General features: G+C 34.6%; 1 protein-coding gene across 2 annotated transcripts in view; it reads left to right on the forward strand.

Annotated features, from left to right (window-relative positions):
* The window catches only part of CDH19 (cadherin 19), a 94,913-nt gene that overhangs the window by 56,072 nt on the left and 22,349 nt on the right, over positions 1-16,492 (forward strand). Inside the window, exons 9-10 of one of the 2 annotated variants that reach the window (XM_047698319.1) lie at positions 6,013-6,048; positions 6,266-6,387. In XM_047698319.1, coding sequence (XP_047554275.1) covers positions 6,013-6,048; positions 6,266-6,387 — 158 coding nt within the window. The remainder of the gene's footprint in view (positions 1-6,012; positions 6,049-6,265; positions 6,388-16,492) is intronic. The other variant, XM_047698320.1, reaches the window with a different exon arrangement.

Raw genomic sequence — 16,492 nt, forward strand, 5'->3', positions numbered from 1 at the left:
TTTCATAGGAATCTGTCCCTTAGAGAAAATTTTTTTAATTTAGAGAAATGTTTAATTAATGTTATGCATTCTTTTACTGCCATCCAAGGAATAATAAACCTAATGGTGAGAATTAAAATTTTAAATTTAAAGTAATTTAAAATTGACTAGTAATCTCATACCATTTAAGTATAATCAGTTTAGACTGACTGTATTAGTTCACGAGAGGACTATTCTAGAAATAAAACACAGAATGCCTGTGCCTTGTTCCTTTTATGGAACAACATGTTAACTATAATCTTGGACATTAGGGACAGGATAACACTCCAGCACAGCCTTTTAAAACTTTAGGCACTTAAAAATAATCACATTTCAATGAAATTATGGGAAAGAATATGAAGGATTCAGACAACAAACATTCATTGGTAAATCACAGTCAGACATTTTCAAATTAAGCTAATAGTGGAAGCTGTGCTAATGATCACTTCTTCAGTAATCAGTGGGGACCAGTTGTTGTGTGTTTTTATTTTCGTTTTTATTTTTTGATTTTGGTTTTTGTTTCAGAGATAGGGAGGTGATTCCATTTTCAGGTTGTAAAAACTAGACAAAATCATCCTAATTTACTACTTGGATAGTGTCTCCAAAATTATCAATCAATTTGGTATTAAGTCAACCATGTTAATTAATTTGATCTCAAAAGAATAGGTATAACACAGTAAAAAAGCTTATTAGTGTGTAAGAAAGCAACTGATTTCTATATATTGATTTTGTATCCTGCCACATTACTGACTTGCTGTATGAGTTCTAGTAGTTTGAGGGTGGAGTATTTTGGGTTTTCCATATAAAGTATCATGTCATCTTCAGAAAAAGCATTTGACAAATACAGCATCTGTTCCTGATTAAAACGATTCAAAGTATAGGGATAGAGGGAACATTCTTCAACTTCATAAAATTTGTCTATGAAAAACCCACAGTGAATATCATCCTCAGTGGGGAAAAACTGACAGCCTTTCCTTTGAGATCAGGAACATGACAAGGATGTCCACTCTCGCCACTGTTGTTCAACATAGTACTAGAAGTCCTAGCAACAGCAATCAGACAACAAAAAGAAATAAAAGGTATTCAAATTGGCAAAGAAGAAGTCAAACTCTCTTCTATTTTTAGTCTTAAAAAATAAGGTTTAATTACAAAGTTATTTTATTTAGTGACTCTTAAGGTTTAAATCAGTTCATGTTGTATGACCTCCTCAGGGCCAAACAGGTGATAATCTAAGTATGTTAGCTAAATTCCCCTCTGATACATGTTCTGACTGTGCTCTGAGGTGAGCTCATGGCATTCGCTGCTGTTGCTTCATCCATATTCACTTGATGAAAGCATGTGTGGCAGGTGATGTTATAGTCACTGAAGAGGAGTTTGGGAGATGATTACTTTTTTTACTGGATTTTGAAGAACAGTGTCCTATTGTGCAAAATTATGTTAAAACTATGTTTTTGGGGGGTGCACCTGGGTGGCTCAGTCGGTTAAGCATCTGACCTGTGATTTTGGCTTAGGTCATGATCTCATAGGTCATGGAATCAAGCCCTGACTGGAACTCACACTCAGTGGGGAGTTTGTGCTCAAAATTCTGTCCCTCTGCATCTCCCCCCACACATATGTGCACGCCTGTGGATGTGCACATGCATGGTCTCTCTCTCTCTCTCTCTCTCTCTAATAAATAAAAATCTTTAAAAAAGACACGTTTTTTAAAATAAATTTTCTCTTGAAACATTAAAGTCAGAACATATTTTTATTATAATAATTGTTTTATATTGGAAGATAGCAAAATAAAACACATGTAAACATTTAGAAACAATAAGTTAGGGTCGCCTGGGTGGTATAGTCAGTTGAGTATCTGGCTCCAGGTTTTTGGCTCAGGTCATGATCTCAAGGTCCAGGAATCCAGCCCCCCATGGAGTTCCTCATTCAGCAGGGATTCTGCTGGAGATCTCTCTCTCTCACTCCCTCTGCCACACACCGCTGGCCCGTGCTCACATGTGCCACTCTCATTCTCTCTCAAATAAATAAGTCTGTAAAATAATAATAATAATTTATAAATAAAAGAAGATTAAAAATTCAGTCAAGGAAAACAAACTTATAAATGCCTATGAAAGGCACATGGAATATAAACTGAATACATTTATTTTACACAGAATTTAATACTTAGAGAAGTTAATCACTGTTTCAGAAATAAGTGATTAGAAATGTTATCAAGTACAAGAATTATACAGTTCATGCTGTTCTGCTCCTGGCATTTTAAATCAGTTTTCTTAGAATAAAAAATAATACTTTTAGATAAAAAAATGATATTCCCACTGTTATTTTTATTATAAAGCTGAAAAGTTACAGCACTGGGAATGAATTTCCAAAGTAAAATATAATTAGATAAACATTTTCAGAAAACTACAAAATTAGTGTATATTTAACTCATCTTTGAAGACTTTTTGAATTTTTTGTTTCATTTTAAGAAAAATTTGAAGAAACTTTTGTAACACCAAGTAACCAATTTTCATGTACTTTTCCTCTCTATGAAATTTTTTTCTTGTTCCACATCATTTGAACTTATTTTAGAACAGTTTTGGAGAAAATATTTGTATGTGCCAATTTCTTATTAATGGGGTATCAATATCAAAAATAATTGAGAAATGCCTGGGTGGCTCAGTTGGTTAAGCATCTGACTCTAGGTTTTGGGTCACATTATGATCCCAGGGTTGTGGGATCGAGCCCCAAGTTGGGCTTCGTGCTCAGCAGCAAGTCTGCTTGAGTGTCTCTCCTTTTGCCCCTCTCCTGGCTCACGCTCTCTCTTTCTCTCTCCCTAAAATAAATAAACAAATCTTTAAAAAAATAATTTTTTGACCATAGAAGTTTCAATAGTGATATGGACAAAACAACCTGAATGGTATAAAACTGGGAATCACAAAAATTATTACAAACATTTGCTGCACAAGGTGAATAACTTGAAACTTACGGTGGAACAGTTATGCTGATTATAGAAAAGAGATGTTCCATTTTAACATTTGTCTCCCCAGGAAATAAAGTTCATTGTACTCAGTCTCTTTCCTTGAAACCTTCCCAAATTAAACACCAACCTATTTATCAGCATGCCACCTAAGTGAATAAAGCTACTAACTACTTTTAAATGAAGCTGTGAAACATACGTATGTTTTATACAGCCATAACAATTTTAATTTAAACTTAAATTAAACAGAATTTCCAGGTAAAAAAATATAAAAACTTTAAATAAATTTCTTATTCTTTTTTTTTTAAATTATTTGTGTATGAAATACTTTTTCTGCTTTACTTACTTAAGCAAAAAGTTGTTCTTGGGTATATGCTTAAGCCATAAAATATATAAGCCTTAATTTCTGAATAATTCTATCTTGTAATCTCTGGAAATTGCTATATCTTAATTTTTTTTTATCTATTTTTATCCTGAGCGTAACACAATAGAGAAGAGTCTCAAGATGATAATTCTTATGATAAGTCTTAAGATGATAAAAACTAAAGGCTAGATTTTTTGGTATGTAATAAACCTTGCAAATTATAATTTTTAATTAATTGGAAATTATAATTTCTGTCATAATTGCAACTGTTATTTGTTGAAAAAATAGTTACAAACAAGATCATCCCATCCCAGAAAACAACTCCATAATAGTGGAATAGAGAGAAAACAGTTTTATAATTGAAAAGCACTCAAACAGAATTTGCTGGTGCATTACAGCAACTACTGAGATTTCCGAGTCAGAAAGAAATTTCACCCTATTGTAGAATCAAGCGTCATGTTCTCCACATAACCCACTACTGGCCTTCAAGTAGGAAGACTTCACACCGTGTGTCGCACATAGTTCACTCTATGTTTACTAGGTAGATGACATGACCATCTGTTTTTACTAACTGGCTTTATCCAAAGGAAAACTAAATTTCTCAGACCTTTATGACAAGAAGTGGTTTTGAGCGTCGGTCAAAGGCTTTGCTGAAATGAGGCTCCAACAGAAATTAGGAGAAAGGAGTGTTATTTTCCTTGATAATTATATTTCATAGAGTTGGCTTCCGTACTTGAGAAAGACAAGCCTGTGTTGTGAAGTTGGCAAGACATTTATTCAGCTTTTAAAGGGTTTACATACATTTAAAAGAGAGAGAGAGAGAGAAAGAGAACTTAAATTACAAGTTTTCTAAAGTAAATGCTTTAAGAAGAGGAAAGAGGGAAAATCTTTTTCTTGCTTTCAAAAGGGAGAATTAAGCCTTTTTTTTTTTAAATGTATTTTCCCATACAAATTACAATTGCAAATATAATGCTTTTGCAATAACATAAGAAGAGGATATTATAAATAAAGACATTAAAACAACAAAGAAACCTTCTTCTCACTCTTTAATTGTATGTACCTTCCCACAGCATTTTTTGAAATAAAAAAAAGCATTTAAAATAATGATATGCAAATACACAATAGCAGAAACTTGCTTTCTTTATCATTTCGCAAAATGCCATGTATTATCACTGCTGGTTAGTAGATATATAAAATAATAATATTTAACATTTATTGCTTATGTATATCCTAAGTAATCTTATAAATGCTTTATATGTTTTAATTAATTGAATCTTTATAACAGCTCTTATAAGGTTAGTTACTAGTATCTTTTCCAGTTTGCAGAGAGGCAGCTGAGACAGTGGTTAAGCATTTTTGTCAAATTGAGGATCAAGATTAAAATCTATTTTTAAAGCTCACTGTATTCATACGTTTATTACATTAGCTCATTCATTTTTAATAAGCGCACACAGTTTCATAGTGAGATTGTAATTTATTTCTCATTTCCCTTTTGATATGCATTTGGGTTATTTTCAGTTATTTGAGATGAAAAAAAATTCTGGAATAAATAAGTTGGATCACATACTCTTTGAATATACTAGTGCCTTGGACTGTAGCATAGATTTCCCAAAGGAATTCCGGGGTCAAAGATAAGTGTAGCTTATCTCTTACCATCTACTGCCAGATTAAGTTCCAGAAAAGATTTACATCCCTACTATTTCTCAGTGCTCCACAATCACTGTGCTCCACTGTATTTAACACGGAACCCACAAACTAAGTCATCATTACCTGCCCTTCTGTGAGCCAGAGTGTGTGTGAATATCATGAAAAACTATTATGAAAGAGCAGATGGGGACGGTTTTGCCTCCTGATACCTTTGACAATGTCTGAAGCCCATTTTGATGGTCACAAGCGTGGGGAGTGCTGTTGGCACTGAGTTCCTGGAAGTCAGGGTTGCTGCTAAGCACTGTACAGTGCAGAGGAGAGCCCCCTGAGACAAAGAATTATCAGTAGTGATGAAGTTGAAAAACTGGCGTGGATCATTTGATTTTCTCATCCATGAATTTCTAGTTTGTGATTATTTCCCCAAATTGCTTTTTTTTTTTTCATATCAACTGTCAGAATTTGTAAATTAGAGCTATTAAAATTGCATCTTCTGATGCAAACATTTTTCCAGTTCGCTGGTGTCTTGTTGTTTTTGTGGCTTTTTTTAATTTGTTTTTTTTTGGGGTGGGGGTTGGGGTGGGCCGAGGACAGCATTTTAAAATGTATTTAACCATATCTTCCCATTCCTTCATAGTTTCTTTATTTCTTGGCTCACAAGAAAATCCTCCCAACTAAATGTATACATAAAACTTTACCTGGATTTGTTTATTCTATTTTAAAATTTATTTAGATCCTTATTCTCTGTCTGTTTTTGTTTTTAAAAATTGTACCAAACAGTGCCATTGTTAAGAGCACTTGTTGCTGGCTTCTTAAACTACCCTTTCTACTTCAGCTATGACCTTAGACCAGCCATTTGTCTGTAATTTGTGGAACTAAATTTACAGTGGTTTTATCAGCAAAGTTAGGGAGCATGGTAATTCATTACTAAATGAATTAAATGCATTAATATACGTATATTCAACAGTTGCTGGATTTTAGGAGGGTGTCCCTAAACCTGACCATCTTTTTCATTATTTTTCCTCATCAGCTCTATCTATAGTCTCTGGCAAGGAAAAGGCACTTGGTAGGTATTGGCTGAGTTGAATGTGGCGAGAACATTTTTTCCTAGGCTGTATTCTTGATAAATATATGATTGATAAAGAGATTCTGTGCTCAGGTAGCCTTTATTCAAGGAAATTAGAAATATGCCACCCAGTGTCTACTGCAATTTTCATGACCTTCTTCCCCACTAAAGATAGCATTAACATTCTTTATTTTCATTCTGTTTATTCAATTTGCAGACAATGTGCAACAAACTTCTGCAGTTCCTGTGTATGTGCAAGTTCTTAATATTAATGATCATGCTCCTGAGTTCTCTGAATACTATGACACATATGTTTGTGAAAATGCAGGCTCTGGTCAGGTAAGGACGGGCAATAAATTGCTAATGTCTAAACATTGCCATATATTATATTTAATAACTTTTGCTACCATCCCTCCCATTTTGAAACGATAAAAATAATCTTATTTTACCTATATCAATTACTGCTTTTATGTTGTGAGCTCTGTATAATTTAAATGTCTTTTTAAAAAAATAAAATGTAAGCTTCAAGCTTTCTACTTTCAAATTCTTCAGATGTTTGAAAAATCTGCTAACATTGGGGATTCACAGTGAATCATTTATTCTTTGTCAATACAATAAAGAAAAGTCCTTTTTTGGGTAATTCTATAGAATAGGTAATCACATTTCAATTACTTTTTATATTTTTATTCATCATAGCATAAAGAAACATGATACATAAACATAAACATGAAGAGAGCGAGCTGGAATTCTTTGTGTAGCTAACTACTGTACCAGACACCTCGACACAAAAGAAACCTAATGTCACATGAGTTACTAGATATGTAAAGAATAGAGAGCAGACTTATTTTGAAACATACCAGCATTACTTCACTTAATTTTTTCCTTTCTTCCTTCATTCCTTCCCTCCCTTCCTTCTTCCTTCCTTCCTTCCTTTCTCTTTCCTTCTCGTTCTTTCTCTTTCTTTCTTTATTTTCACTTCACAATTTATTTCACACATTTTCTCTTGTGGAACTCACTTTTTTCATCTGCAAAATGTAAAGCTTAAAGTAGATGGTTCTTTGTTTTCAGTTCCAGTAAATGAAAATTTTTCTTAGGCATCATTTGAAATCATAGAAGCCTATTCAATGTCATAAAACATTTTTAAAGATGTATAGACAGGTTTCAGAATACTGAATGTGTGTATGTATGTGTGTATATGTGTGTATATATGTATATATAGAAATATATACTTACTATGAAATAAATTATTCTCAATAGATTTGAATTTTTCAATGAAGCTAGGTGAAAACAATTTGGATTTCACAAAAATGGAACTTTTAATTTTCTGCCAGTAAATAATAGTAGCCAACATTTTGCTTCATTTTCAAATATTTAATATGGTAAGAAATAGGCATTTTTTAATTTGCTTTTTTTAAATTTTTTAAAATGTTATTAACATATAATATATTATTTGCTTCAGCGGTCCAGGTCTGTGAATTATCGTACAGGTTTGTGAATTGTCTTACACACTTCACAGCACTCACCATAGCACATACTGTCCCCAGTGTCCATCACGCATCCACCCTCTCCCTACCCCCCACCCCCAGCAACCCTCAGTTTGTTTTGTGAGATTAATAGTCTCTTATGGTTTGTCTCCCTCTTGATCCCATCTTGTTTCATTTTTCCCTCCCTTCCCCCCACAACCCCCGACCTTGCCTCTCAAATTCCCCATATCAGAGAGATCATATGATAATTGTCTTCCTCTGATTGACTTAGGAAATAGACATATTTTAAGAATGAAGTATACATGAATTGCCATGGATTATTCAATTGAGACATAACAGGGATGATTAGTAGCTCTTAAAATGTCTTGTGAAATTGATTTGGCCATATGTATTTTAGAATACATTGTATTCCAGAAATAATTCTGAAATACTGCCTATAAGCATTTCCTAAGTTTAAAATAATAATAAAATTATAATAAATATGCAAATGAATTTAAACTTAAGCTACTTAATTTGAATTGGTAGGACCCAGGGTTTTTGATAAAGTAAAATGTCAATGTAAAACTTTCAGAGACTCTCACCGTGCAACACTTCCCCCAGATCCAAAATCGAACTAATTTTAGAAACCTGTGGACAGACTATATGGTGTAAAGGAAACCCTGAAACAGAATGCAGATGAACTGCTACCAACGACTCCTGTAGAAACTAGCTTTAAACATTTCTTTGAACTTGGAATTATAAATAGCTGACATACTTAGAAATTTAACATATCTGATGTTCTCAAACTTTTCAAACACATCTGTCTATCTGGACACATAATAAGCTTAAAATTAAAACAATTTTGGAAATAATTTAATCTCACAATTTTCTAAATCTCTACATACTACATTTACATATTTAAGATGACTTGTATTTTATAATTATTGTTAAGTACAATTACATTTTATAGTTATTAAAATTATATATGTCAAATTTAAATATTTTATATGCTTTATGTAAACATGGATGTATTCACAGTACCCCCCCCTAATTAGACAACCTATTCCCAAACTTAAAAAAAGTAGGCTTAATTTACTATACACTTATTTTTTTAAACGTCTTGGGTGGTAAATCCACTTACCCAATAAAGTTGTAAGTTTGATGGTCTTATCTGGGCTGAGTTGGACAGAAGATTTGGGAAGCAACACAGTTTATGTAAGAGACTTGAGACCAGCGCCCTCGCCCTATTTTGTAAACACTTCTCAGGATGAGGCTACCCAACCCTATTGATCACATTGGAGCTTTTATTCTAACTCCTCCAGTTATTTATAACAACTCTAACTAATCATGTTTATAATAATCTTTTTCAACTTGTGCATCATGTGAAAAGATGGAAATCGACATTTCTAATAGGAACGAGCTCCTTTCACTGGTGATTACATTAGAGTCCACTCATATCCTTACTGACTCAGTGGATCATTTATTCTTTTCACAGAATCTGGCTCATAGGCCAGAACTCAGAGTGTCAGTGCATTTGTAATATTGTGGAATACTCCCTTTTTTGAGAATGAGAATTTTTTTTTTCTACTTCTGCTCACTGACAGTGACACCGTGATCACAGGAGGCTTCAGGCATTAGGCAGAGATGAATTCACAGCAAAGGGCAGAGCAGACAAAACTTCCTACAGCACAGTTTTCTGACTTCAGTACTCAAAACTTCAATAGATTTTCCAATACCAGCACATAAAAGTACAAAACTCACTGGCCTGGTATTTATCACTCTCTTTGATTTGATCACAATTGTATATGTGTATATATATATATATACACACACATTTCCTGTTCACACTCTGAATTGCTTGTCTTTCAAAATATAAATTACATTCTCTAGAGTTTGTTCATATCGACCCTTCTTCCTGAAATGCCCTTGTCAGTTCCTATTGGAATTTTAACTATACTGCAAAACTGAACTCACATGCCACATAATCAAACTATTTTAAACAAATATATATTTACAACATCCCAGGCATGATTCTAGCATCATTATAAACATTAGACCAATTCTCAAAAATTCTCAAAAAAAAATGTGAGGGAAATATATAATGTGTCTCATTTTCCAGGTGAAGAAACTGAGGCCCAGGGAAGTTGCTACTTCCTATGTAAAGAGAAAGATATTTTATCCCGAGTGCTAGCATCGGAATACATGCATGTTACCATTATATTTTGTTGCCTCTCTATCCATAATTTGAATATATCTTACGTGTTTGCAAAATGAGTCATTTCTAGTTTCATGTGTTTTCTAGATTCCAAGATCCTTGTGAACAATGAATGGATTTATTTTTATATTCTTGTCAACTGGCAGTGTGATTCCCAATAATAACTAGTTGGATAAATGAACAGAGCATGAAGACAGTAGTTCCTGAAATAAAGAGCATTTTTTCTGTAATTCTCTGGAGTACACATTTGAAATTACTAGCCTTGTAGGTGATATTTAAAACTTTGCAGTGTGATGAGATGCTTTAAAGAAAGAGTATGGACGGAGACAAGAATCAGTCTAAAGACTGAGACACAGATATTTTAGTATTAGTGTTTGGGAGTCGGAACACTAGAAAATAAAATTTGCAAGGAGAGTATAGTAACATAGAAACTAAACAAGTATTCCAAGGAGAGAGGTTAGTACCTGTTTTATTTGCTGCTTACAGGTCAGGTAAAAGCAGAAAAGAAAAGATACTATTGAATTTAACAATAGAGATTTTAGACTTACTAGAATATTTGTAGGTAGTATTTGTAGTATATGGAATATCACCCAGGAAGAAAATAAAAAGCGAGACTATGAACGAACTTGAGCAGAACCTTTGGGATTGGCAATATTTAAGGATTCAGTAGAGAAAGAGAATCTTGCAAAGTAGACTGAGTAGGTGGGACCAGTAATGTAGGAGAGAAACAAGAGTTTTGATGTGGACATGCATGAGTGCAACAGTTTTTGAGGAGGAAGTGTCAACAGACTTAAATCCCACTATTCCAGGGGGGGAAAAATCATCCTCACAGTTTACCATATGGTCAAATTTACTCTTTAAAAATATATAATTTTGTTAAAAATTAAAATTAAAAAAATATATATATATAATTTTGTAAGTCATTCACAGCTATATAAATAAAATGACAGTGCAAAACAACTTGACTAAAATGTGGCAAAGAGAAATTGCACTGGGCACTTGTTAGCAATGGCAAGGAAGATGTAATTCAAATTATTGCAATAAAGGTCAAGACCATTGCATTAAGGGAGACAAATGAACTTAACTGTGTTGAAACAAAATCTAGGAGAGTTTTTAAACGCTGGGCTGAGCTAGTGAAAAAGTGCTAGAGGACGCGTGTGGGGAGGGGGAGGATGGCCAGTGTGATTAGAACAGCTGTGTGACTGGTTCCTAGAGAAGTTAGGCTTCTACCCTCCCATAGAGGCTGAGAGATGGGGTCCTATCTCGGTTGATGTCTATATTTGAAAAGGATGGTTTTCAGGCTTTTGTGAAAGACCATCCTGCATCCCCAAATTGAAAGAGTTTGGGAGATTTATCTACATTACAAAGGGTCAGAGAAAGAATTTGCTATGAGAAATTATCTCTTGTAATTGGTCAGAAAAAATGGAGGTCAGGAGATTGTAGTCAGGAAGAATCCTGTCTAAAATTGAGTCAGGCCAAGGGGAATGCTATGGTCCTCTTGGTCAAATGTTAACAGAATGTGAACATGCCAGATACGTACTTCTCAGTATGTAATACTCCGAGAAGTTTAAAATACCCTTATAGCTCATATTTTTGTTGAAGAAGGAATGGCTATCTTCTTTGCTCTGTGATTGCAAAGCATTTAATCTTTAAATTTATAAACCGAAAATATAATAATCTAGTTAAAAAGAAAAATCCTATTGCATTCCCTTCCTTCCGGTGACATTTAGATACATTCTGCCTTCAGCAGTTTTCCATTTGTAAGATAAATCAAGTAGATTTTGGTGCAAAACATTTATAAAAGATGAAAAAATACTGTCACATTTATTTTTAGCCAAACAGAACAGCCCAGATTCTTATCGCAAAATATCGTGTGATGAAGGCCTTCCTGTTGAGTGACTAAAAGGATGATTGCTATATTTTTCCTTTATCCTTAAAATCATATTGTTCATTTGCTGATTCTTGATTTTGAGAATATTCATCTGTTTTATCTTCATCTGAGGACTCTGTCTCAAACCTTTTTTTACATGATCAGTTTCACCATCATCTTGTGTCTGTAGTGCTGGTTTCTGCTTTTGGTTTTCATCTTCTATTCACACACTACTGTGAAATTACTTCCTCTGTCAATTTCTTTCCCTCTAGCATTATGAATGTAAAATGAAAAATCTTGAATTTTCAACTGTTTTTAAAGAAAAAATAAAATCAAACTAAAAAGATAGTGTATCAGTTTTTTTATCTTTTTGAACAATGATGTAATACTTTAAGCAACACATTTAAAAAGAGGAAGAAGAGAATGATGCAATGGGGAAGATTTATTTCATTATTTTATCATCCTTCTAGGCCATTCATCTTACAAGTTTCATATAAGTCTTTTAAAAGCACATTAAGAGAAATTTATGAGTAATGATGAAGTGATTTGTAAGATGATGAAATAGCACGATGCTGAAGGCATAAAAAGGATCATGTCACTAGGTTCCCAGAATGTAGCCTAGATTTAATGAATGTGCCTCTCTAGTTACTGAAGGAAAGATTACTTACTAATACTAAGTTAATATTTCCTTATTATCATCAATACTTCTAAGAATCAAAAAATGAAATAATAGTCTTTAAAAATGAGTAGAACTGCTCAAAAAGAAACTCAAATGCTAATTTTGAAGCAACAGACTTTAAAGCCATATTGAGAGTTGAACTTTGCTGAAGAAGAGCGGTATCTGTTGGATATAGTGGTGTTAAGTTCTTGTGTGACTTAGAGTTTACAAACAAAGCTCTGTGGGAAATCTATGACATGCCATATTTTTATAATTTTACTGATGTGTATATTATGCCTCGAAAAGTTTAGGTAACTTTTTCAACATCATATAGCTTATGAGTGAGCAAGGATTATAGTTTCTTTCTCCAAGAATGATGCTTATCTTAACTATATCCTGATAATTACAAAGACTAGCTGTCCTTAGATTATTTGCACAATACAAAAGCAAATAGAAAAAAAGTTTTCTTTCTAATTTTTAAAAGATTTTATTTATTCATTTTATAGAAGACACTGGAAGAGAGGGAACACAAGCACAGGGAGTGGGAGAGGGAGAAGCAGGCTTCCCCTTGAGCAAGGAGTTCGATGCTGGGGTCAATCCCAGGACCCTGGGACCATGACCTAAGCCAAAGACAGAAGTTTAAAAACTGAGCCACCCAGGTGCCCCTCTTTCTAATTTTTGTACCAATAAATTAATTACACCTGCGATTGTGAGGGCAAAAACAAAAATGAAATCAATACAACTGAATCTCACCTCCTTTCTGGGAGATGCAAAACTCAAACTCAGAATAAGTCACATGGGTTAGTGCTATTTCATAATCCGTGTCCTTTAAGGAGGAATGCCACAAATCATCAGATAAGTCAGAGGACTCATAGATGTCACTATCACATTTAGAAGTTTGTCCAAGGTCTGTAAGTATCTGAAAAAAACGATACGCAGCATGCCTCCCTATAACGGTCCTCCACTCCAATCCAAGGGGAGTCCAAAAATCCCCACTCACATGGCTACATATGCTGTGGTTTCTGAATTGACATCAGTGTAAAGGCTGAGTACTGCCAAGATACCCAACATTACCAGAGATATTTTCTTCCGGACACATAGTTGATGATGCCTTATTTAGTGGGTGGGTGTTAGGGCTATCGTGGCTCCTGGATCATCACTGTTTGTACCAAGTTTCCTCAGATGTTACATGTGAAATCAGATTGAGTTGGTCTCTGATTTCTGGTTTGAAATTTACTGGATAGGCTTCCTTCAAGTACAGTCGAAACCAAGCCCCTAATATAAATATGTACCTCCCAGAGTGACATTAAAAACGTTCAAAAGTACTCTTAATCTCTTACTCATTCCTAAAACTTAGATAGTAATGTGTGAACATTACAACTTAATGGAATAAGCTGTCAAAAAATATGTGCTTTGAAAGATAATAAAGCATATCTTGTGTAACTGAAATGGTTTTTATGCAGACAACATAATTATTTTTAATTTAATGGCGCCTATAAGCAAAATATTAAGAGCATTCTGTTTAAACATTCAGAGGAAATGCATTTTACTCTATTTAAAAATAAGGAATAAGTAGTCTATTAACAAAATAAGAAAGCAGCGACACCATCAAAACACAAACTGGGAAATATATATGTCACATAATATGAATTCTTGACTGAGCCAAGGAAGGATGCAGAAATAGCATATACTACTCCAGATAGCAAACAGGAAATTTGGGTGTGTAAGCGAAGAGGAAATCTCCTCTAGACTGAAGAGTCAGAAATGAAGGCAGTGTGGAGAAAGGAGGAACCTTCAATAATGCCCCTCCTGGCCTGAGGCTTACCCCCCAAGTAAATTGAAATATAATTTAGAAAATGTTGGGGTAGGGAATATAAAATTTCATAAAAGCAAAACCTGAGGGAGTCTTTGTACCAAGGAGGATGGAATTTGGTGTGAATTTGTTTATATTAAGCATCCCAAAGTGAGGTCCCTCTTTCTTCTCCTACGTTCTCTCCTTCCTCACAACACTCTTCATAAAAAACAGCAGGCCTCTCTGATACTCAGAAAACATGGCACCATATAGTTTAAAGCATGCTTACACGTGCTTACCCATACATAAATACACATACACAAGTAGAAACGAAAGAAAAAAATGTAAGCAATCTACATTTCAAAGAGAATTATAAATGGATAAAGAGTGGTGAAGAATAGATCTTCAGACATTCGTATCAGTTTCTGTGTACTTTAGACATGACCTATTAGTCTTTGATTGCTTTCATCTTTTCTGGTACAGCAATATGTTCTAGGCTTTGCCTCTTACTAATTTACTGCTTTCTGGCTTCACATTCATGCTTCAGTACTGCCTTAAAAAGTACCTGTTCTGTGATACCATGATAATGGATTGGTTCCTTTAGAGCATTATTCTTATTGGGAATGCGATGTTGAGCCTTGTCAAAGGAGGGCATGGAATGAACGTTGAAGAGGGAAAAGGTCTTCTTTTTCTGGTTCTCTGTGTAGAATGTTTATTTTTGCCTTTCTCAACCTGCAGAGTTGGTCAGTGTGAAGATATATGTGGTACTTTATCCAGCCACAAGTATAGCCCCAAAGGTCCTAAAGGTACATTCCCTCAGCAACCATACCACTCCATCCAAGGCCTGTTGAGGTCTTGCAGCCCTCCCAGTATGGACGCTGTGAGCTTCAGGCCTTGTACCTGCAGTGGCCTCCCAACTCCATCTGCATTTCTGTCCACCCACACACTTGCACCCTGGGGGATTGTTCTGCTTGCCTGGAGAATGTGGGCTAGCTCTGACCCAGGCAACCCAGTGATGAGCTCCTTTGTTCTGAAAACAAGATGCTGCAACCACATGTTCTCCAAGGAGGTCTAAAACTTGTCTTGGGGAGAGGGCCTATCTTCCACACTTGTGTCTTTGGATAATTTCACTGAACTTCCAAGTACTCTTTGGAGTTCTTATTGCATCTTTATAGTTACTCTCCTAGTATAGCTTAATAATTCTTAATATTCCTCCTTTTAAATTACTGTGTGCTTCCTTTCCCTCAGTTGGACCCAGACTAATACATAAACTCATCTTTTATATTCTCTGCCTCAGATTTGGAAGCATTCACTTTCCTAACATTTTGTGATATTTTAGTGGGATATTGCAGAAAATACAGATGGAATGATTAGTAAACAAAATTGGGATACCAATCCCAGAAAACCAAGAAAAATACTGCTTTCTCTTTCTCTCTTGCTCTCATTTTATAGCTCTCCTCTTCTCTTTTATTTTCAATAACGTGGAAGACCACTCTAAGGGAAACTCCAACAAAGTCTGTTATTTCTTGTTTATTTTCTTCAGTTATTTGTAATTAATGTACCTTAGAGAAATATGGATATGATCATTTTTCAGAAGGTTTTCATTAATTAGAAATATAAGGATTCAGAGGCAAAGAATTTTCCCTCAAGTTGCAAATGATAACCCCACTCATCATTCACTAGTTGGGCTAGTTTTGTCATATGTGTGTACATGTGTGCATCAGTACACATACATTTGTGTACAGCTATCCAAAGTTATGGCAAATGCTTTTTTAAACCAAATACTTTAAATTTCTAATAGAGACATAAAATCCTAGGAGTGGTACAGAACGCTCTAGCCTTAAATAAGATTGAATGAATATGGACAATATATAAAGGTAACAATACCAAAAAGTGAAAAAACTTAAACATTAGAAGCTATCATAGAAGACAAAAAATGCAAAAGCAAATTGTACAAAAAATGCAACGCTTGTAAGCAGTGTCAAATTTAGCAAATCTTTTCAGTTGCATACAACTCGAAACTACAATGAGATACCACCTCACACCTGTCAGAACTTCTAAAACTAACAACACAGGAAAAAATAGGTGTTGGTGAGGTTGCGGAGAAAGGGGAACCCTCTTACAGTATTGGTAAGAATGCAAACTACTGCAGCCGCTGTGGAAAATAGTATGGAGGTTCGTCAGAAAAGTTAAAAATAGAGTTACACTACAGCCCAGCAATTGCACTGCTAGGTACTTACCCAAAGGATACAAAAATACTGATTCAGGGCGCCTGGGTGGCTCAGTGGGTTAAGCCGCTGCCTTCGGCTCAGGTCATGATCTCAGGGTCCTGGGATCGAGTCCCGCATTGGGCTCTCTGCTCAGCAGGGAGCCTGCTTCCTCCTCTCTCTCTCTGCTTGCCTCTCTGTCTACTTGTGATCTCTCTCTGTCAAATAAATAAATAAAA

This window comes from Lutra lutra, chromosome 12 (assembly GCF_902655055.1).
Source record: "Lutra lutra chromosome 12, mLutLut1.2, whole genome shotgun sequence".
Classification (NCBI taxonomy): Eukaryota; Metazoa; Chordata; class Mammalia; order Carnivora; family Mustelidae; genus Lutra; species Lutra lutra.